Genomic DNA, 24534 nt, shown 5'->3' with positions numbered 1-24534 from the left:
CAGCTCACCTTTAAGCTTCCCTCCTCTGACACCTCCTCTTTCTCTCTCATTCCTGATGGTCTGTCTGCTATTCAGGCATGTTGCACAGCTAATGATAAATGCCAGTAAGACTGAGATCCTTCTCATTGGGACCCCTGCTCCCTCCTTCCCATCTGCACTATGGCCACCCTCCATGGGCCCCATCCCCTCAACCTCCTTTGAGGCAAAAAACGGTGGTGTCATCTTCGACTACTCTCCCTCCTCTCCTCGCATCATGGACCTTGCCAAGAAGGCCCACTTTCAGCTGAACCTTCTCAGAGGCTTTCTCCCTTTCCTCACCTTCACCCAGAAACTCAATGTATCCAAGCTCTGGTCCTCTCTAATCTGGATTACTGTAACAGCCTCTTCCTCAATCTGCCTAACTCCTCCGTTGCCCCTTTCAACTAATCCAAAATAGGATTGCAAGACTTATCCTTGGCCTCATGGCCAGGAACCACTTCTTGCCAGCCTTAAAATCTCTCCACTGACTCCCGGTTGCTGCGAGGATCAAGTCCAAGACCCTCTGAATCATCCACAATGCTTTCCGGGGCCTGGGAACCCACTACATCCAACTATCTCTTCCTAAATACCTCCCTGCTAGAGCTGTTCAGTCTTCTAGCACCAACTCTCTGCAGATAAGATGCTTTTCCAAGCAGAGTGGTGGGTCGATCTGTCTCCTCTGCAGGTGGTTCCCTCTGGAATGGCCTCCCTCCCCCCCTCAGACTTGAGCCGGATCTCTTTAAGTTCCAGAAGCTTCTAAAAACCTTCCTTTTCTCTTTTTCCTTTCCTCTCCCCCTCTACTGCCTATGTCCGCCCTCTGCCTCTTGACTGGTTGCCTGGTTCCTTCAGATTCTTACAGGGCACCTAGCCCTCCTCGTCCAGTCTACCCCTGCACTTGGTATCCCCTGACCCCACCTCCCCACAACCTGCACTTGCCCTTCTGGACACCCTCCCCTGCACTAGTCTGACTAGACCTGCACCCATTGAGCCCTTCCAGCCCCTTACCTCACACTAAGCACATGTGCATGGACCTACCCTGCACTCTCTGCATTCCCCCGGTTCTGTCCACCTGGCCTCCCCTTGTACTCTAAACACATGGGCCCTTCCGCCCAGACCGGCACTTCCCCTCCCCTCTCCTGCATTCAGAGCCATTGTTCACTTTATGGGGATATATTAAAGAAACGTTGCACTGGTTCAAGTGCAATTTTGCACAGTATTAGCATGATATTCTGCTGTAAGAGAATTTATTTTGTGGTATTAGCACTAGATATTATGCTGCCTTGGGAGCCATTTTTCACTTTCAGGAGATATATTGCAGAAACCTTGCAGTGCTGCATTCAGAGTCAATGGCCCTCATTACAATTTTGGTGGTTCACGCTGGTAATACCGGTGGGATACCACCGAACGGAATTAGCATTCCCGCCGCCTGTTATCCTGGTATTACCGGGATATTACAGGTGGCAGGAATGCCAGTATTTCCCCATTCCATGGAATCCCACAGGATTTACCTGAATTAGTTTTACAGGTGTCAGTAATTCTGGCAGCTTTCTGCTGATGGGGGTCTGATTTACATCTGGCTCTTGGCTGGAAGTAAATCAGTGACCCCCACCAGCAAACATGCATTTTCTCGGTGCAGGAAAAGTGCCTGTAAAGGAACTACCTGCACTTTTACTGGCACTTTTCCCACACCGGGAATATAGTAATGAGGCCCAGTGTCTTGGCTTTGCAGAAACCTGCAGCCTATCCCCAAATAAGGCAATAGGGAGATTGGGAGCAAAGTTCATTTCCATACAGACGTACAGGCATGGGTTGGCAATCTTGCATAGTATCCCCAACCCAAAATGGCGTCCTCCATGGAATGAAAATGTGATTTTTTGATCTACACAATTATCCATAAAAAAAGGACATTAGCACTGTGGAAAGGAGCGCTGGCCAATCAGGATGCTCAGAACAGAACTTTATTGTATAATACAAGCACAGTGCTTAAAGTGGGCCGGGGCCTGCCGGGCTGGGCCCCGGCCGTCTCCAAAAAGTGGGGCTGAGCCGGGGCCCTGCCGGGGCCCCGTCCCACCGCCCGCAACATTGGCAGGATGCATTATCCCGTCGCAACGCTGTGACTGGCTGCCACTTCTGTCAGTCATAGTAACTGCCTCTGGTGACCCCTCGCGCGAGAGGTCGCGCGAGAGGTCACCAGAGGCGGTTACTGTCCCTTTGTTTCCCCAGGTCGCCGAGGCGTCTTTAACCCTCGGCGAACCTGGGGATTCCTCGACCTATTTGGAGGTTTATAAAAGATGGCTTTGAAAGTACACATTTCAAGCCATCTTTTATAAAGCTTTGCCGACGGACAATTTTGTCCGTAGTCAAAGCTTTATAAAAGACGGCTTGAATTGTGTACTTTCAAAGCCATCTTTTATAAACCCGAAATGTTTAAGAAAGATGGCCTGAAAACTAGGCAAACCGTAGGGTATGCACACAAATATATATAAATGTTATATATTTGTGTGCGTACCTTAATATGTTACATATTTCCATGTTTAGAAAAGATGGCTTGCACAGTACACACACCATAGTAAGGTACGCACACAAATATATAACATTTATATATATTTGTGTGTATACCCTACGATTTGCGTACTTTTTAGGCCATGCCCCTCCCACAAGCCACGCCCCCAAATGAGGCCCCCCCCTCGATTTCTTACCCCACTTCAAGCCCTGTACAAGCATGCGTTCCAAGCGTCATGGTTGCAGATGGCCAGCACCCGCTTCACTTCACCGCTTCTCCTTCTCCCCACCCCCTTCACCTCTTAGCACCTGAGTGTGTATTTAAAAAAAAAAGAAACTCGCTTTGGTGCGCAGCCTGTGGCTGTGTCGTGGTTTCCAAAAGTCAGTTTTCAATGTTGATGCCGTCACAGGCGTTGTACCGGACTGCGCACCAAGGTAAGTTTCATTTTTTTTTTTTTTAAATACACACCATTAGCACCCACGTAGGGAACTTCATAGGTGCTATTGGCAATCTGCCCCTCGGCGTCGTCCCACACTGTCGCTAACGGCACCACTGCCCAAGTTAAGAACCCGAGCGAAGCCCGCCGGCTCAGGGAATATGGCCCCGGTATCTGCATGCTCTCTTGCGCTCATTCTTTCGACCTTTGGGGGCAGTGCTTTGCAGCACTCTCTGAGCTCTCTACAATTAAGCGAAGCCTACCCACTTGACATATACCTCCTGAGCATGCATCTGACCGCTACGCCAGTGCTCAGACAGCCAAACCTGACTTCATGACACACCCTTTAGGGCGTACACCTGGGTGCACGTGCGCCTGGTCCCGTGCGTTACATCATGTCCGCACAGCCTTATGGGGGGGACTCATAATGCATGCTTGCCAACGAGTCATCTCTTGCTCCGCACTTAATCCTGGCTGTCGTGGTACTTGCCACTGTAATGGCTCCACGCCTTCTCTGCCCGCTGCGCGTGCGCGCACACGGACATAAAGTAAAAGGCTTACTACTTCTAGCTTGTCCAGGGAGAATAAAATGTTGCTCCATTATTGAGATCATAAATGAGAACAAAAAGGTACTGACTTATTTGGGAGGGTTTATTTTTAAATATCGTTCTGCTTCCGGTGTCTGTATTTCCCCCAATGGAAACTCAATGCTGATGTGTGCATGTGTGTGTGTGTTTTTGTGGATGTGTTTGCAAGCTGTGTTGTCAAGGCATCTGATCCGATCGCACCAGATGAAACAGAGGTCCTGCAGGAAGGCAGGGTTTCACTTTAATATCCCCTCCTAGGAATAAATGAACGTGGGAAATGATGGCTTGCTCAGTACGAATTTTACAGATTGTGTTTAACAGGGCTTTAAATTGCATCCATTTACTGCACCGGAGACATTTTCAGAATGAATAGAATCTAATAAAAAATGCATGCACAAGTGTAGCTACCTGGAGCCTGTGCCTACCGGGGCTCGATGGGCAAGTATTAATCTAGCGAGGACAGCCATTTGTATGCTATCATCTTTTATGCGCCCTCCCCATAAAGAGGAATATTTTTTTAATGTCAACTAACATAATCGTGAATCTATGCTACGTCTGAAAGGTAAAGATTGTTCAGAGTTTACTGGTGCAATGTATCTACATCTGAGGGGTGATAAAACCACTTGAATTCTATCATTCAAGAGCCAACATGCCAGCAATTGGGTAGACTTCTTGTTTTTTATTTTTTATATTCCACTTATAAGTAGACTTGGCCGTCAACAATTTAACTGGCTGGGGTTGTCTGCCGGCGATTGAACAATTCAACACTCAAGACCATGTCGGCAGGCGATATCGGTATTTTAAGGGCTAGGAGCCCATTTGATTAAATCAGGGGTGTTGGGGACCATACGCTTGGTATTGCTCAATACTGCTAGTTTTACCTCAATTGGCACCCGCCACAGGCCGTGTGAAAAGTCTTGCCAGCGCGTTACATGTCTGAGCACTGTGGGCCATGAAGGCAAGTCCCTGAATGCTCACACCAGAGAGAATACAACCTACTAAGGAAGAAAGGCCCAAGTCGAACTTGTAAAGATAACAAGTTTTAATCTCATACGCAGGTGAGAGCAACAGCAAAGAACTCTGCTGCTAAGAACGTTCTGCCGAAAAGTAGTACAAGGAGAACCTTATAAAGAAAAACATTGTCATACAAGGCATAGAATAAGCAGTGTCGCAAAGCAATTTTATATGCAATTTTGTAGGTTTGCTAATCAAATTGACACTTGATATTGATATTTTATTTCGATCGCCCTCGTACACAAGTGTTTTAGAGCGTGACAAGGCAAGGGAGAGGAACAGGGGAGAACAAAACAATGATCTTACTAGGCCCAGTGACATTGAGAACACGCAAGTGCATGGCAGAGGGGGAGGCGAAAAGTGCATGGAAGAGGGGAGAAGTGGAAAGCGCGAAGCAGAGGAGAAACAGATAAATAACAATAAATAAATAATAAAGGCAACAAACAGTGGTAGTGCAGCCAGCAATTTGCAAGTGCTAGGTTAAAGGCAGCAGACAGGGCAGGTCTGATAAGTGCAGGAAGAAAAAGGGGGGGCTGTATGGGTACAGATACAGACCCAAGTCCAAGGGGTGGCCCGGAGGCAGTGCGGGAGGGTGGCGGGGTGAGCAGGTACCTGGGCCCAGAGGACAGAGGGTGGCCAGGTGCACGGTGCCAAGAGAGAACAGATCAGCAGGGGAGAGGGGGAGCGAAGGCAGAAGAAAAGAGGATGGTCTTGAGGTGTTTCCGGAACCAGAGATGGTCTCCTCAAGTTTTAGAGTGGCAGGGAGACTGTTCCAGAGGGAGGCCCCAGCCGAAGACAGAGATCTACCCCCCGCTTGTTTCTTTGAAAAACGACTGACCTGACTTGTGAAGCAAAGCTTACTATTTAAATTGCCATGTTCAATCAAAGCACAGCTAGCCCTGCATTCTTCACTTGCCCTTGGTGCTCTCATCACTTTCTTTTCTCTGTTCACTTCAAGTGCTAATGGAGATAAAGTGCAACAGTAATCATCTCCTCTACTCCTAAGTGCTAAAGGCCTGTGTGGGAGTGCTAGGCAAAATAATGCATGTTTCTTTTTCTTTTTCAAATAATTGCAAACCAAAAGTAATCAGGATAATAGTTTTAGTGATACTTTTACTAAGCTAACCATATCCTGTCTTGCAAAGACCAGTATGTGTTAACTTTATATTTGTTTAACAACAGTCTTGCAATTCCAATCCTAAAAATGTAAGTTGTTACAAGATGCATAATTACAGTATTGACACTGAAAAACACTGCATTGTCTCCCTGCATTACAGTAAATATTAAGTTAGTGTACCTAACTCTCATATTGAATGTTGTTGATGGAGAACCATCATGTTGACAAGTGAACACTTTGGAAAATGTACATGATCACACGATCAAATACTTTTGATGGCAAACCTAGTTCTGTAACTTGCTGGTTTGATGCATCTGTTCAACTGGTGCTCTGCTATGAGCTGATCCCATACTCATTGACTTTCTATTGTATCAGCCATTTTCTTTATACCAGCTACCCTGGAAACGAGATGACCACAAACTACAATGTTCCACCTAGTTTGCCCAGCTCTCTGCTTGCTACACCATTCACTCTGCCTAGTCTCATACTTTCTTTCCTCTTACATAATGAATACACAAAGCTAACTAGATGTATACGCAAGCTATTGATCAATAGTTCCATCCAGTTGCTACATCTACAGATCTACTTCCCTACCATACACTGCAGTAAGTGTCCAGAGCTCAATGCGCTTGCATTATATAGTAGCAGTGCATTTCTCTTAGGTCGAATAGGTAAACTAAGGTACACGACCTGCAGATGTCTAGCTGAATTTTAATGAATTTGCAAGACCTAACTCTTGTCACTAATTTCTTATTTCAGCTGTATGCAAAAATGCTGTATTGTTGCTCATTTCATGAAAATGGTACAGAGACCTTCTGGCAACATTAACCATGTCAGTAAAACATTGCTAATCAAATAGGTCTGTTTGCTAACCAATACAATTTTAATTAGCAAACTCTGCTAATCAATTTTTGAAAACTAATGTATGCCTTGTCATACATGACACAATACATAGGGTAAAATCCAGCACTGCTGGTTGGTGTGTGCTAATACAGGATCTGCCTACCCCTCAAGGGATGCCAGGACATTGGTTCCAGCCCAATCCGTCCATCTTCCGTCATGTGGGTGTTGCAGTGATCATCTTATTCTAAAGTCGAAGGTCAGCCAACAAACTAATTATACTCCTACCAGAAGACTACTTGATCACTCATACTGTGCACTTGGCAGACCTTAAGATGTGCACAAAGGAGGTTCTGCGGCCCTGTAACCTTCACACACACATTTCACTCACTCGCTTCTGCGCCATCCAGCTCCAAGGTCTCAATCCTCGTTGTCAACTATAATGTATCCCTCCCATCACCTCGTAATACAAATCACATGATTGTTGCTTCAACAAAGTTCCCGGTACATCCTCTTTGAACATCTCAGGACTTGTTACTTTGGGGTTGGTGGTCAAAGAGCACCTGGTGCCATGGAATTCAGGGGTCTTAGGTTTTAGTGAGTTATATGAGCTATAACTCATGGTCGCCTGGGGGTGGGCCAGGCTCATGCTTTGGCCAGTGTGAGATAACATGCACACCATGCGCCTGTCTGTGATTGCGGCCTTGTAGGGTACATTCCTCTCGAACATCTTTGCAACACTGTTAGAACAATGAATAGGCGTTGTCGTGGTTGGGGGTGCAGGCTGTTCTCATGGGAGCTCGGTCATGGCTGGGGTTTTCCCTTGTCTCGCGATTTCATGCAATTCTACATTTACCACACAGGGCTTCCCTTCTACCTATGGGTTACTAATATCTAGGCAAAATAGCATTGCTGCTCGTGCTCTACGTTATACTATGTGGAATGATTATTTTTGTATTGGAGTGGGGTCCTTTTGTATTGGGAGGTGGTCCTCTCACCGTCCCCCCCTTGTCTCATCATAGTGCTTCAAATGCATCTTGCCTTACTCTAAAGCACCTAAAGGGTGGGGCGGTACTGCCCTGTTCCCATCAGCCTCTAACCCCCTGTCTTGCTCTGGCGGTGGAGGACGTCTTGCAAATGTAATCTACCCCCCATCACATGCGCTAAAATACCATTTGGGTGTTCAGTGCTGGATGGAGGAGCCACTGCTCAAATTAAGACGTGCTCCTTTCAGGTTCATGTATCGGCTGTGTTTCGGGATAAACCCCACAAGAATTTTAGACACCCAATTCACAATGGGCATGTGAATGCTCATTCAGATGCCAATTGTCCCCCTTTTGCGCATTGGCGCAAATAAGTGAGCGTATCAAGGTATTTTGAAGTGCATCCCGAATTCACAAATGAGATGCGCTTTAAAATGCTGAGAATCAAGGGTCATCGCCTGCTCTTTTTGAAACAGATGATGGTAGGCAGATGAATATGTCATCCATAGCTTCTGCCCAACCCCAAATCCAATACCGCCCAGGTGAGACACGTTACTCAATCAGACAACTGCACCACCCTTATCCTGGGCAGGTACAATAAAACATAAAGACAATCTAAGCTGAAAATGGCAAAAGCAGTCAAGCTAATGTTGCAACATTAATAGGTGCATGCACTAGACACAAAGCATTATATGATAGCATATGTAATTTATAATGCATCTATATAAGTGTTTCTAGGCACAGACATGCACTCCACATGAAGAACACATGCACTAGGGCAAATATGCATGTAAACATGAAAAATGTGAACATGCCAACCACAAGACATGAAGAACACTAATGTAACCAATGTATAAGCCGCATGAGTGTAGCTTTCTTAAATGGAAATAAGAGCATAATATGGCAGCCATCTTCTTTAAGATGGATGCCACAGCATGCTTTTAAATAGACATAGGTCTCAAGACTTTCAGTGAACTCCAAAGGCTGACTCGGCAGAAACACAGAGCTGTGCAGAGGTCAGACAGTAGGTGGCAGATAGTGCCAAGGTCAGAGGTAAGCTAGGTTGGATGAGAACGGCTGATCAAAAGGCGCAAGATAATTATTCCCAGGATGCAGGCCAAATACTCCCCAAATAGATAAAGCTTATAAGAGTACAAGTGACCTTTGGAAAGCCAAAAATACCCCATAGTGAACAGTCCAATAGTGTCGCTGGTGGCAAAAGAAAACACAGCAAACATGTTAATATTAGCTAAAATGTCAAGAAACTGTATTTATTTCCACTTCATACATGGTCCTCTAACATGTGATTCATAATTGGAAAACACTGGCTATTCATTAGGTGCCAGCCGAAGATAGGACACCTAGGGTACTCCCTATAAAGCATGCACAGACCCAAGGTCAAGTGCATAGATATTGCCAGAGCTCACGGTTTAAGGAATGATGGGTGGTAACTTCTTTAATGAATAGAAAATAGTTCATGGACCTCTCTCCCCCAACTACCTGGCTGGTGAATATCTTGATGACATGTCAAAATGTCCATGGTTAATTAGCAAGAAGCCAACCAATTGAATACCTTAGAGTGATGCCGTCCACTAAATAGTATGTCAGCCAATTGTTTTTCATAGAAATTATGTATTTCTACTTTTATCAATATTGGCATGGTCTCAGGAGGAGCCATCAGATATAGTTAACCCAATCAAATGTCTAACCCATATATTATCTATACGTAGTCAATCCCAGTAACCTATCCCCATTCTCAATAGGTTTTTGTGACTATGATTGTTATGATGTCATTCATGACACGTTTTAAGTATTTAATGCATTGTTCTGTATCCAGAGAGCTGAGAGAAACAAGATTCTAATGTTTGCACAATGTCCCTGCTTTATTTGGATGATAATGAACATTGCCTTGCGCTTTTTCTGCTTCATCATTGAGTTTGGTTTTTTAGTGATTCCATTACCTCTGTCATACCAGGGACTTTTGTACCCTCTTACCGCAGGTGCACGGGAGGCGCAAATCATGACACAGTTTTCTTGTATTTTTTGGGACTTTGACAGCCATGGGTTAAACCCCAGCTGTCACAATAGCATTTGGATGGAATTGCTTTCTTTTGGTCATTTCACACGTAACGCCTATCTATCTTGAAAGGCATAAGCGGCAACCACGTGGTTACAAGGAGCATGTTATACATTAGTTTCGGGAGAATGCTTCCGACACTACTATATGCATGAGAGCTATAGTCCAGCCTCTACAGAAAATCTCAGGCCACCTTTGTGTATAAGGTAACCATAGTAATTCCTAAAGCAGCACAAATGAAACAAGCCAATTCTCTGCGGTCAATACATTTGTGTTGCTTTTTGTGAATCTGGGCCTTTATCTATAAGAAAGGAATGCAACTTGAGGGCGTGGCAGACCATTCGGCATGAGTGGAATGCATTTTATCATGCCTCCGTGCCACCATGTTATTACCAGGTAGTACTTGATGCCGCCTAGCGGCCGAAACATACCGTCTGCCCAGAGAGCTTTTCCTATACCAAGGCAAAGCAGAGCATCAACGGTTCAGACCAAGATGTCAAGGATGGCACAAAAACAATGAGTTTAGAGTTTATTTTTTTCCATTTCTTCAGAAAGAATATTCAAATGTTTCAGAACAAACTGCAGAATAGATTAGCACAATTGTTGGAGAAAAATAAATTTGAGGAGACTAAAGAACACATGCTTTGTGGTCAACAATTGACAGCTATGGGTTGGAATGTCTTTTTAGTTCTGATTTCAACCCCATTTCTTTCAATTGTAGTATCCAAAAAGGCAGAAGGTTTGAACAGGCCGGCTTTAGAGATTAGAAATCTAACAGAGGGTTTTGCAAGAGTCATGGGCAATGTCAAGACTTATAGGTGTTTTCAAATGTCACAAGCAATCTATGGTCATTATCATGAGCTGTGCATTTAACACTCATAATTTATTCAGGGCTCATGGGACAATGTTGGTACACATGGGTAGTTTAGTTTTTGGGACAATTTCAAAATTTAAAGGTAATTTCAATACTCAAAGTAGAAATCTAAAGCTATGTGGGTCAATTTCTAGACAATGATTATTACAGAACTCAAAGGGCCTGATTTACAAAAGGTTTTTCAATAGGAAAATACCATTGAACAAGGCTTTTTAAATCAGATCCAGTGTGTAGAGTAATGGAAGATGTCCCATTATAAAACATAATACATTGATTGTGGCTATACAAAAAGGTGGTGGTTAGCAGGTTAGCAGGAGGTGTTCCTCATTACAAGATTTCAAAGAAAAACAATGAGTATAGAGTGGAAACTATGTACAAGACAACACAAGTGAATATAAGATGGGGAAATCAGAATACAGAGGGAAATGTGATTTAAACATAACAAATCAAAAACAACCCAGAGAAAAGATCAAATTTATATTTTTGATATTACACTATCTTTGCCATTGCTTATACAAAATGCAGTGTTTTCTGCCTCAAATTTTCAAAATGAGGACCCCTATCCAGAGCTCGAGTTACCTATTTCGAAGAGGAAGTCATAAAATTAGAAGTCAGTTTATTTTCAAGTCAAAATTCTTAAATTGCTTAGAAATCATCATTTTGAGAGTTAATGACATCAGTGTTAACACACATTGAATTTAACACTTGGGTAAGGAGTCAGATGGACTGCTTTGTGGTTTTTAGGTTTGAGAAGAAAACACAAGACAACATAGCAACTGGATCTGTAGAAGTCCCAATATGGCTACTGTGCATGGAATGAGCAACTCCAGGGACATTCAAAGCACATATGATCTGCATGTTTAGGGATTCTTCTGAGAATTTGCAATTTGAAGTCACAATTTAAAAATAATGCAACCTATAGAAGTATTTAATTCCCTGGCTCCTAGTTGTGGGATTTTTCTGAACATAAGAGCATCCAAGAAATACCTAACATAACCACTACCTATGTGATGAAGTCCTGGTTGTTAACTGAAGACTTATGGTTACTCCTTCAGCCTTGATATCCCTATATCCCTGTATTATGCTTACTCCTTCCACCTTGATATCCCTTGTTAGAGATGGGAAAAAAGCCGGTGGCTGTAGCTTCCCGGTGATTGTGGCCAAACAATGGAATTTCATGCCATTAGCACTGAGATCAGATACATCCCTCTGGTCCTTCCGCAAAGGCCTCCAACCCTGGCTCTTCTGCCAAGATAACTAGAAGCCCAAGATCTGTAGAAATGCCCTTATGTGATGTAACCTTACCCACTATATCTGAACACTCATTCCATGTTCCTATGCAATCTACTACCCAGTATTGTATGAAGTAACCCACTGTAACGTGGAGCAACTGTAACTTAACCTGTCATATGATGTAACCTAATGTAACATGCAATCACTGTAATTTAAAATAACACTGAACTAATGTAACCATCATGCTTATGCAACATGCAACTAGTGCCCAGATGCCTCTGGGCTTGGTGGACTTAACACATGTCAAAATAAATAATTAAATACATATGGGCATTTAAAGACCCAGGAGCGAATTTGGCAATACTTAGATGATTGGGATAGTTTCAAGATTCATACTTGATTTGTAGTTGACATTTGTATTATTCACTACCATGAAATATCCTTTTTACTGTGATACAAGACCCTGTATTTCGGCAAACTGCCTAAAACAGGTCTATTTCTGTTGTACCCTTTGCATATATACATAAAAGCAAACCAGCTGTGCCTCGCCACTCCTTCCATGTTGTGGCACTGCACGCAAACTGCACTGCCCATGCATACCCAACTTGCCACTTTATTTGCTGCCCGGTAGGATGGAGAAATAAGTGGCATCCCGAAGATGGTGCCAGGCACACTGCGACAAACTGTATTATGCTATTGCATTGATATGAATGTAAGCAATTCATGACCACATCACTGGCAGTGTAGAGGTTTGCACACCTGATTAAAAAAGGAAGCACACGTGGGAGATGGATTTGAAACCCTCAGGCGCCCCTTTTTAATGTGAACTGTTATGACTTAAAATGAAAACACATTTTTTTATTTAAATGTGCACTTTTGCTTCTAAACTGCTTGACCCAGTAGAGATAAATCAAAGATATAAAAAGGAGTACATTATCTTCAGGTGTTGTAAAAGGAGTGAAGTGAACCACTGCCAAGTGACTGCGATTATTCAACATCATTATTGAACACTCTGGGCATATTTGTGATGCTTTGGCAACAGTCCTCTCCTGGCTGCTTTGGCTAGCCAAGGCATTTGAAAACAAAAGGAAAACAGGAAACCAAAAAAGAACAGAATTGGTTTTCACAGTGCATGGTTCAATCAAAAAACGTGTTTTCATTTTACGGGTTAACCGTCAACATATACCCTTTGCACAGCAAATGCTGCTCTTGAAACATGATTCTTTTTAACAAGTAGAAAGTGAAGGCCCTCATGTCACTTCTTTGCAATTAGGCACCTTTGCAGCTAGTGCAGCTTGTTTCTCCAAGGCTACCAAAGCCAGCCTCTATCAGTTGAGAAATTGTAGGCCTCTTGGCACTGGAGTATTCGTGTATGCTTGTACACGAGTACCAGGGAAGGGTTGCCTGTAATCCTCATATGCTTTCAATGTGCTGTGCCTCTCATATGCAATGTCCCATGTTCTCTTTCTTCTTTTTCTTTACAGTAGCCCTGGTGTCTTCAGAACAGAACCCAGTGGTCACCATTGTGGTAGTCTCTACTGCTGGTCTCATCGTGCTTGTGTCGATGGTGGTCGCCCTCATGATCTGGAGAAGGTGAGACTCTCTCATGCTCTACTTTCACCTTGATTGATGCATTCGAAAAGCATTCTAAGAACTTTAAATTTGGCTCTAGTTCCCTGCCCATCCAACCAGGGACAGTAGAAGGATGTATGCCTTCCCAAGCAAATTGAGATTTTGTTTCACCCTCTGTCTCGCAACGGGTCCTGATATGATGTTCTCATCTGTGACTGTTTGATTCTGAATCTAATTCTAGTGATCATACATCAGACTGAAATATTGTGCACTCATTTTCTAAATCAATCTTATCACAAATAAAAGAAACATATACTGGCAAAGCCAAAGGTTTTGACTTTTCGGTAGGTATGGGATAGTCATTGGCCAGGCACTGCCATTATGCTACTACCAGGCCATAGGATGCCAACATCTGGAAATGGTTTGATTACCTGGGCATATGATAGCAATGCTTGAGAAATGCCTACCTGATGCCTAAGCAGTGGTGCGATTGAACCATGCACCTTATAGGGAGACAGGTGTGGGTGGGGACACAGTGGGCCTCATTATGACTTTGAAGGCAGCCTGAATGGGGTATTACCGGGCCATTCCGAGTTTGGAGGGCCTGGTAATTCCTCCCTCAGGGAACCCGGGCCCGGACCTTCCCCATTCCCATTTGAGCCCCCATAGGGCTCAATGGGAATGGGCGCGGGATCTAACAACGGGCCGATTACGACCGGCCCGTTGTAAGCTCCCTGGTCCCCTCGCGGGACCCGGTAAGGACGTCTGGTAAAACCAGACGCCCACATCGGGTCCCGCGAGGGATCCTCGTAATATTGCGGAATGGGTTTAATGGGTCCGCCACCATTAGCGGCACCCGTTAACCCATTCCGCAATACTTATAATGAGGCCCAGTATCTAGCCGACTGTACTAATGTTTTTCAATGCACAATATGAATAATGTAAAATGTGTAAATGTACCTCGCTGCAACTAAGCTTTCTGCAAGTAACAGCGCCACAATGCCCTTGGGCTGTTTGTGCGCTGTACAAATGTAAAAATAAATAAATATATTTATTATATACTTCTACAGAATACTTGACCCACCTCTTACCTTTTCTCGAACCCTGCTTACCTAGGTCAAAGGTCACCACGATCAGCCCTGCTGTGACATGGGGAAGGGAGTAAAAGTAAAAGATTAGGGCAGGATTATCCCCAAATACCCCAAAGGAAAAAAGACACTGGGTTAAAGTAAATGGCACACAAAAGGAAAGGCAGACAAAGGAATACTGACGTATGGTTCTATTAGTTGTTGCATGCTTCCTTATAGTTTTCTCTTCCTCTACGCCAACTAACTGGAGATGGGTTTGTTAAAAAGGGGGAAATCACAAGACACTATATAAAACTAGCTTAACCCTAAGCAGCTCTGTATCTAAAAATACCTTCATCAATATAAACACGGTACTTTAAAATAGTTCTTTAAAAAATGTGAAAAGGTCTTTAAAAAGTATATACAAAGTCCATACAGTGCACTATACAAAAAACTATATCTAAAAACGACTTACTTCGGAGACAGCCTGGCCAGCGCTGTCTCAAGGTATTTTCTTTTTTTTTTCCAAAACTTTATTTATACATTTAGAACTTTACAGAAGCAATAGAACATAATACAATATCTCAAATGCACAAGATGATACTTATTCACCCATAATTTCCTAAAAAAGTCTTTAAGAAGTAACAGAGGGGAACTGATTACAGGGAGTAAGGTGACAGAAGGTAAAGGAAAGAAATAAAATGAAAAAAACAAAAACAAAACGCCGGATGACAGGTTTTGTGGAATGGTAAGTCCCCATTCCCCATTGGGCCCTTTCAGGAATTTTCCATTCCCCATTGGGCCCAATGGGAAATGTTTGCCGCTATTACCGCTGGTGGTAATACCGCCGGCGGGAATAGCGCCGAAAATCAGCAAAATCATGGCAGATTTGCCCCCAGCTCTGAGCTAGCGGTAAATCTGGCAAGCCTGTGATTTGGCGGACCCTTAAATGCAGCAGTAATAGCATTACTACCGCATTTAAGGGTCACCGCCAAACTCGTGATGAGGCAGAAAGTCTCTTGCATCAGAAGACCGGATGTGCCATAGTCAACAAAGCAACGAACATAAAGTTCCTTCAATTAATCGTCCATGTTGGGCGATTACCCTTCGCCTTAGGATCCTGCTCTGCTGGGCTTCAATCCTTTTGTCAGTGTTGGCCTCCATCTGTCGGGTTCACTGTGGCCTTTCAATCATCAGTTCAACAATCTGTTGGCCTCCCTCTGTCAGGGTTCAGGCTGGCCCTTCAGTCAAAAGTTCAACCATCATTCACTGTGGACATCCCTCGGTCGGGTTTGCTTTTGTCAGCAGAATGTTTTTGGGTGGTTTATTACAGTACAAGATTCACTCTCATTAGTTTTCCCCTTGGCCTCCATCCGTCGGGTTCACAAAGTTCATGGTTTTCTAATATAGTTCATGATTCGCTCATCTCATCAGAAAGTGGGGTTCCCTTCCCCTAGCTTTCTCATGGCATCCCTCTGTCGGATTCAAACTTGCTACAATCTCAAGCCAGTCTCTTTATATCCCTTAGGTTGTTCCATTTACCTAAGACCGAGTCTCAGCCATCAGTCAAGCTATACACAATTTGATCAACACAGTTTATTTTGCTTCTCAATGTGTCAAAGACATTTGACGGTACGAGGGCCTTCTTAGGACCACTGTGACACTTCACACCGGCCTTCCGCTAGACCTCTTGGTATATGCAGTTTCTACAAACAAGTCCCAATCAAAGTCTTTTTAAATGAAGGCCCACATGGCGTTGGACCACTCTGCACCTGGAACTCAACTGGGTTTTTCTTTAAAGTTCAACTCACACACAAGTTCTTTGTTCATCAGCCTTGTGTTTATAGTATGTTGCCGATTGCAACCTTCAGGTCAACACAGTCCAGCTTACTATCAGTTCTCTCTGACTCATCAGCTGTGTTGAACTCCCTGGCGTTTCTTGTCTGTTGAGTGAAGGATGGAACCGCGGTAGCCAGCGTGCCTCCCCACCTGGGCAATCAGCGCTGCAGGCCCCTGTGCACCGTTGACATCCGCTATGCTGCACACCAGCTCCTAATACCGGTCTTATGATTTCTTTCACAGAGCTCTTAGTTGAAAAGGGCAAGGGCACTTCCCTCTTTGTCCTTTCGGGGCTGGCTGCCTTTCTTCTCTTTCTGAACTGCCGGTTCAGAATAGCTGCTGCCTCGTGCGGTTGGCCTTGCTCGAAGTCTGCTTTTGTGCTCCGCCTTCTATCCCTGTTGGGAAGGAAAAGGACCATGAGGTGTGTGTAGTTATTGTCAATTGCTTGACTCTTGCTGACCCTTGTGTTGGGACAAGTCAGGGAACCAGCTCCGTTTTAATCATTTCAGCGTACTGCGGAAGAAAACACTAATGTTGGCTTCTTGCTGTCTCAGATATTCTTCTCAATCTCTTCTACATTTGAAATTTATAATTCTTTTGATTCCACAAAACCAGATTTTCTCAAGATTTGCTAGATTCATAAAAGATTAAGATACTACAACAAATAACGAATCGCACACTAGACTCTAATATATAACTGTTGTAATTGGTTCTATTGTGAAAAAGGGTAGTCAACGAGGAAGCAGCGGGTGATAGATCTATGTGGCTGCGATCCATGGGCGCTAGAAATTTCCCATATGAATCTAATTTGGAGGGTGGCATATTCCTGTGAAATATACAGTGAATACTGCAATAATGCATGGGAACATTTTCGATGGAGCACAACATTTCCAAACCAAGTGACAGATCATTTTCAAATCTTTTTGACTAATTTGAAATCCTTCTCTTGGGCCTTAAAACACCTAGTCTAAACTTGTGTAGATTTGGTGCAAGTCATTTGCGCGCAAAATGTGTAATTCACACAAATGTAATTTATATGTACATAATGTACCCACAAATTGCATCCGTCTCGGTGGGGGATAGCTCAGAGGCAACGTGCTCGCATTGGAAGCAAGATGACATGGAGCAACACAGGTTCAAACCCCGGGGTCAGCGCTCAGAAACCTCAGGGTATTAAGCGCGTTATAAATAACCTATCATTTCATATGCAATGATTAGATCTAGTTGCACTGTATTCAAATTTACTTTGAGTGGTTATTTTGAAAATATGAATGGCCTGTTCTCCTGTAAATGGGAGTTGGGGAACCCTAGTCTATGGGTAGATACTCTCAGAATGATCCTCCTATGGTCATGCTATGCTAGGTATTAACCATTCAGCAGCCTACATTAAGATAATGTTTGATGGGACATATAGTTAACCTCTATTTATAAACTCTTCTAACCTTGGACCCTTTGACCCTGGACGACTGTAAACCGGAATAGGCATGTTTCATGCATTCGACCAGTTCTGGCTTTTTCTGCCATTATTGGACCTGCAATTTTAACATTTGCTACTAATCTCATTCTACAACATGCTGTTGGCTAAAAGGTAGGTCGTGGCTCATGGATTAGCCCATGGCATAGGAATACTTGATAGTTATGGCAGAATTGTAATTTCCTCATTGAGTGTGATTTTAAAAAAATCCAATATTTACATTTGGCAGCTGTCATGTTCATGTTAATGTGGCTAAAGGCATGTGTTGCAAACGAGTGTGGCATTTATTTTTAATGCAAGGAGTGAGGATTCAGCCTTTTAACCCCATGCTTGAAACTGTCTAGAATGGGATCTCCCAGTCTGGTCCTCCAGAGTCAGGCCCACTTCATCTTTTCAGAATATCCACCAAAAATAAATCTGAATACAGCAAATGAAAATCAGAGTTATTTACTTCTTCACTGGTTACACTTAGGTGAGTGGTGTCTTTGACCATCGAAGCTGGAGACCCCTCATCTACTACTCATTGGGATGAGTTACAGAGCGTGGCCTACACTGCAGATGTGTCTCTTACCAACACTCCTAGATGGAGCATGGCGGTAGAGGGATGAAGCTGGCGTTGTAACACTTCTGGGGAAGACTAGGTGGACCTGTACGTTGCCGATCAATTTTCGGGGAGAGTTCAGGGGCCGCCTTGCAGGAGCGGGAAAGGGGCAGCTGCCTGATCTGGCCTTGTTGTGATGGTGGAACACAGTACTGCAAGGTTCTGCAAGCTCGCCAGAGGTTTTTCGACCACATCTTGCATGATCCCTGACCATGGACTAGGCTGGCTAGAGATGATTGGAGTTGTAGTCCCAAATATCTGGACAGCTAAAGGTAGCAGAACCGCGCTCGTGTTTCTTAAATTAAAGAATAAGGAATTAGGACACCATTACGCCATCATGCTTCCCTCCTCGTATCGCTTATTTCTATTTCTATTATATCTTCCTCTGCTTCACCAATCCAGTGTTTTGATGCAGTCTTCTTAGCTTTCTTAGGTGCGTTACAAAAAATATAATTAAAAAAGCATCCCGATATCCGTGTATCTGCGAAGAAGAGATGCCTTGCGGTGCAAGCGGGTGCTGATACGATGCCTGAATCGAACAATTGTTATATCATCGCTGCCATGTCTTGCGATTTCCACTTTAGCTGCCAGATCTGCCCTTGGATCCGTGAAATGGTTCAGGGACTCGTACTCATTAGCCTGACAGATGCCTCTCTCTAATGATCGGTAATTTACAATTTAAGAGGGATTAAAGAATAAACTCAAGCGCTGCAAGGGCACAATTTAAAACTCTGAAAATTACAGCATGAAACTTTTGATCGTTTTGCGGATATTACAAAAACAGATGGGCCGCGGCTAGCTTGTGGGCGGGCATTCTCGATAGCGTTTTAGGGACAAGGCGCGCAGACTTAAGTGTTTACTAACGGTGCCGCGGGCCACACTTGTGAGTCTTAATTGATACATTATTATTGCACAGAGGTTGCTACAGTCTCTTGACTGGGATCCTGTAGCGTATTATCGGAATAAGTGAAGGTTACAGAAAAGTGACTGTTTTTCCCACCGTGATGCTTGTAATGCTGTTGGGCACAGTGGTTGCGCACCTAAAATTCACAATGTCCATGCTTTTAATAGTTATATAAGAGCAGAAAACTTTCAGTTCATTGAATTCACAAACTAAGCCTTTAATCGACTTCATGCTGCTCAATATTGTTTGAGAAGCAGCCATCTTGGATTTGTAAGTCTGTTCCAGTATTAGTTGCCAGGAACGTCCTACCGGCTGGGACTCCACAGTATTCACATGGACCTAGCGCAGGCACCCCCACAAAGTAAGGATGATATATGTATTTAACAGGAAGATTGTTTTTTCGTGCACTGCTGTGGCCAGCCCCCCATTTAAGCTTTTACATGCTTTGGTACTCATTGCAAGTTTGGCTGTAATTCAGGAGCATTTCAGTGGAATTATTGACAAAATCATTCATTGTTACCACTACTGGGACCTGCAGTTTTACCGCCAAATGTTTAGTTGTGGTACAGTTGATGTTAATACTCATTTTTGGAGTTTATATGGGGATTATTGTCAGATTTAAAAACATAGGTAATTCTGTCAGTAACTTCCCTGATTTATTACCTCAAAGTCGAGGATTTACCTCCAGAATCTTGATGTGATGTCTGCTTCAGACTCCGGCAGTGTGGTAAATATGGCAGTCATTTCACCACTGTCAAAAAAAATGGGCGTTACCGAAATTACTTCCACTGTTTTATCGCACCACCAAACTTTACAGATTTTCCTATTATTCATTTTATTTTTTATTTTATTTGCATTTATATAGAACGCACACAGCCCGGGGGCATCGAGGCGCTGAATTTATCCAACTAAATTGGAGATTTTCATTTGATCATATACAAATATTGATTGTTTGCTGTTCCTTCAGCTGAATTTATGGTTCATATTTCACCGAGTCCAAAGCAAAGCATGAAAAGTGCAAAGGACCGTCCCAGAATGCAAACATATGCATGCAAAATCGACAAACACTTTAAACTTTGGAAATCGACATATAGAAAGGGAATCACCCTTCTTCACTGGATTGAATCCTCCCTGTAGGAGAGAACAGAAACAACACAACAGCCCCTTTCACATCACTGCGTCCCCAACCTGGCATGTAGAGTACCCAAACTCAAGCCTCTCAAACCTTCTCGTCAGCATACCCATGATACCCCTCCTGGACCTCACCAGCAGTGCAGGCCTTGCATATCATAAGCATGCAGATCACACACAAACTGAGTACAAATTCACCAATGACCCAACATCAGACACGGGCAAACTCAACACGTTGTTTGTGCACGTATTTACCTGGATGACCTGGCTCTTCAACTAACTTCATCCCGAGACCTGCCCACGAACCCCACCCAAGCGTACACCAACCCTCCTTGACTCTGCCCATCAGAATGCACCTGTAATATACAGTGGTGTCCAGGAACCTGTAGGAATCCCACTGTCTAACATAACAAAAACCGGCTCCCTTTCATCAAACTCCACACAACAGACAGGGAATCCTAAAAGTAGCACTGCAAACATCTGACAAAGAACCTGTCACCTTCAACCGCATAATACCTAAGCTGGTAAGATAGCTCCGCAGGTTGAGCTCTTGCTGCCGTGATCCCTGTGTCATCTGCAGGTTCAAATCCCGGCAAGGATTCCGATGCTGATAAATGAGTACCAACTTCGATTGGATGATATTGTAGGTAAATATGGATTATATGTCATTTTACCAAAGATATAATCAGAGTGGTCAAGTTCAACGAAGCAAAAATACCGAAAAAATACTGGCTTATTTTATTTTTTAATTAAGAAACACCCCTGCCCTGTTTTTCGATCCTTTTAACCCCGTCCGCACCCATTTAAACACCTACCCCCCTACCATATATATATATATTTAATTAATATTTTCAGTATTTCTTCCGTAATATGGATCTCGATAAAACTTACCTCTCGCTTTTGTTTTTCAGATAATGACTGGATACTGTAAATATGTTCTTTGTGAAGCGCTTTGAAGAAAGTGCTACATAAATAACACATCATTATCGTTTCCTCACTCCCAGAGGATGCCTCGTGTTTATTTCTCTGCCCCTGCTACTTGTACCCACTGACTGCCCACTCCCCTTGGCAAGCTGACTCCTCTGTGACATATCCTACCACATTGCACTACCCTCGCACCGCCTCAAAGGCTTAGCCTATGCCACATATATATCACTGATGTATACCTGAGCTCCCCTCTTTAGTCCTATCACACTCCCTCACATTAGCCGGTATCATGAGCCAAAGCACATTTCCTTCCCCATCCCTCTGTCCTGTATTATATGTAAGTCTTCTGTCTTTGTGTGTGCGCCCCGATGCCTGTGGGCTTTTGGCGTAATATAAACAAATAAATAAATAAATAAATGCATCCTTGGGGATGCCCTTGCAAATAACACACCCGAAGAGCTGCTGTCAAACCTCTAAAAGCACACCAGCCCACAGGGACCAGGTACCTCCGACCTGCACCCACCAGCACCACAGGTTTTGCAGCTGGCACCACCGCTTTCCCACTAGCGAGCCCTCCCTCTTTTCGTACAGAACCATGTGCTGCGAGACCAACAACAAAACGAACATAAGGGCGCTATACAGGACCACTTATGTTACATTGCATTACATATGTATGAACTTGTCCTCCAAGGGATGAACCCTGTCTGTTGGCATCCTGTGCCACAGTGTACACTCTCCCTTCTCTCTCAGCTCTGTTGCTCGGTGGCTCGGAATGTCCTATGTAAATCTCTATAGGAACATGTTTCCTCACGTGTGCCATTACCATAGTCTGTCTAAAATATGACTGCTTTGTACAAATTCTAAATGTACTAATTCACGCAAGCCACTGTCCCCTTTTCTCACAGAACTACTTCAATCGCACTCTTGTTTTGTAACAGGTGTGTTGAAACATCGCTCTTAAATCATGCGCTGTAACTTCTGGCATAGTGAAGAAGGCACTGTATTTATAATCTCTACTAGAATACATTGCTGTACATTTTATAAATACAAGACTACAAGTTCCAGAATGCAATATGAAGCGAGTCTAAAGGCCAAAACTGGATGATTATGTCATACTTGACATTGGACAACTTGATAGCCTACCCATTCAGTTGTACTAGTTTCAAATGTTGTCATACCCCAAAGCTCGTGTGATAAGGTCTGATGCTTGGTGTCATTGATTGTCACAGGCATGAAGCTTGGTTTTATGAAAAACAAGTGTGACATTTGCAGTCAAACAATTGTCCATGAATCTTCATCAGCTGTCAGGAGCTGCTATGAACATAGCGGGCGGGCACGTTTGGGTCCTGTGTCAGAAAGGATCCTTTGCCTCTGCTGTTTACACCACTGCCTCAAATTTGTAAGCCCATGGAAGAATCTTAGGACCATGCACTGTGATTGGGAAAACATGTTTTGAGAGCAAGCTCTGGCAAAGTTTCCATTTTTTATGTGCTGTTTTTGGAGCATGGGGATTCCCAAACATGCACTGTGAATCCAGAACAAGTAGACAATTGTGTAATTCAACAACAGAACCTAACAAACAACTCCCCACCACACACTTTCTTACTCATCCTACATTCCAGAGGAATCTGTGCACAATCACAGGGTCCTGCCTCAAAAATGAAGCTCCCTCAGCCTCCAATTCCCAGGACTGCTCGTGCATCCTACCACCAAATCTGGAAGCCATCTTGAGCAGTCTGATTGGCTCTCAGAGTTTCATATGGTACACTGCCTTACTTGTTATTGAGTCTTCCCTGGGCGTCCAACCTTGGCTTCTGCAGGCCAGAATGAGCAAAGGAAAATTACCTGTTTGGGCCTGTAACGCTAGAAAGGTCCTGTGTCTAGAGGTCCTGCTCAATCTTGGCCTGAGTCCTTTGACCCACTGGCTCTATGTTCACTGCAGAGATTTGGTTACCTCTAAGAGCCAAGAAACATCCCTGTGTTGGGTGTGTAAGCTGTCTTTTGGGTACTCAAACCTCCATTCTTGCCCAACCAAGGGCCTGATTCATGGAATTATTGTATGGGAAATAGGGGACTTGCACGCCAAACTGTGCGCAAATCTGCGTTCTTCGATTCATGGAAACAACGCCACAAGGCTTTCTTGGGACTTGCGTGGAGTTTGCACAGGTCCGGAACGTCGGTGTGAGATGTTGACTGCCTTCCGCAAGACACCACGCAGAGCGGGGCTGGGAAGGGGGTGCTACTCAGAAAATGGGGAAGAACATGCAAAAGAAATGGGCGTTACGAGGGACGGGCCGCAGGTAGGCCCTCGCATGCCCACATTTGCACCAAATGATATGTATTTATGGAAACACCCGCGCAGCCTCTCCGCATAGGACGGGCCACGCAAATCCCTCGATCACTACGCCACCCGAAGGCAGGCGTGAGTACACTTGCGCATAGGATTCGCAGTGCGGAAGTGGGTTTGCATGTTGGATTTAGGGGTGCGTGTACACAACCGAGGTTCCGATTTAACCTAGGGGTGCGAGTTACGATTGTTTTCATGTTGTCGGGGTGCCATCAACTATTACGGGGGATCCTGCGCAGGGACCCCAAGATGCACTGTTTGAAGGGTGTGTGTATTCTTGCCTGGGGGAGCACGCAAAGGTAGCTATTGGATCTTTTTATGCTTTGCTTGTGGGCGTGTCGGGGGCTTTCCCGGTGAGACTTGAGATTACGATTACTTTGTGCAGTAAATTCCATGAATACGCGGGGCATGCATTTTATATTCTGCATGCAGGCTCCTGCAGTGTCCCTCTCGGCGCGCGGCCCTTGCAGGATTTCTGCACACATTTCCATGAATCGGGCCGTAAGTGTTAACACCTGATCCTTCTCAGCCAACCTTTCCTACCTTCCCTTTCCACTCACCCACCTGCCAGGGTGTGCCTGCAATGAGTTGTATCCAATGGCCAGTCGTCCACTCATAAATGACCCATGGCTGCCACACATTCCCAAAAGGTTGCCATCAATGGCACTCTGTCCCGATACATATGATTCAGCAAAAGGGAGTTGCTCAAACATATATATGGACATAAGCACATGCTGCATATCACATCCGATGATAACAGTGTCACACATGCCATTGTCATCAACGTGCATGCAGTTTGAGCAAATTATATAAATTGTACCAGTGTTTCTATTGTTGTGACAAGTACTAATTCAGAATGGCCTTCAAAAACGTCAGAATTGGTGTTAACTTAAGTTTTTTTTTTTTTTTTAAAGGCATATGCCTTTGTGTTTTATGCAATACAATTACTAGCATACCAATTGTTGGTTAGCTCAAAAAATAAAGCAAAAC

The 24534-nt window shown here is 44.0% G+C and overlaps 1 protein-coding gene across 1 annotated transcript in view; it reads left to right on the top strand.

The window, feature by feature from the left end:
* Nucleotides 1-24534, top strand: part of EPHA10 (EPH receptor A10) — a 1411836-nt gene that overhangs the window by 981494 nt on the left and 405808 nt on the right. The window contains exon 8 of the mRNA XM_069622653.1: nt 13167-13275. Coding sequence (XP_069478754.1) covers nt 13167-13275 — 109 coding nt within the window. The remainder of the gene's footprint in view (nt 1-13166; nt 13276-24534) is intronic.

Source organism: Ambystoma mexicanum, chromosome 11, assembly GCF_040938575.1.
Source record: "Ambystoma mexicanum isolate Mex_15411 chromosome 11, UKY_AmexF1_1, whole genome shotgun sequence".
Lineage (NCBI taxonomy): Eukaryota > Metazoa > Chordata > Amphibia > Caudata > Ambystomatidae > Ambystoma > Ambystoma mexicanum.
This window is presented reverse-complemented; position numbering and strand designations above follow the sequence as displayed.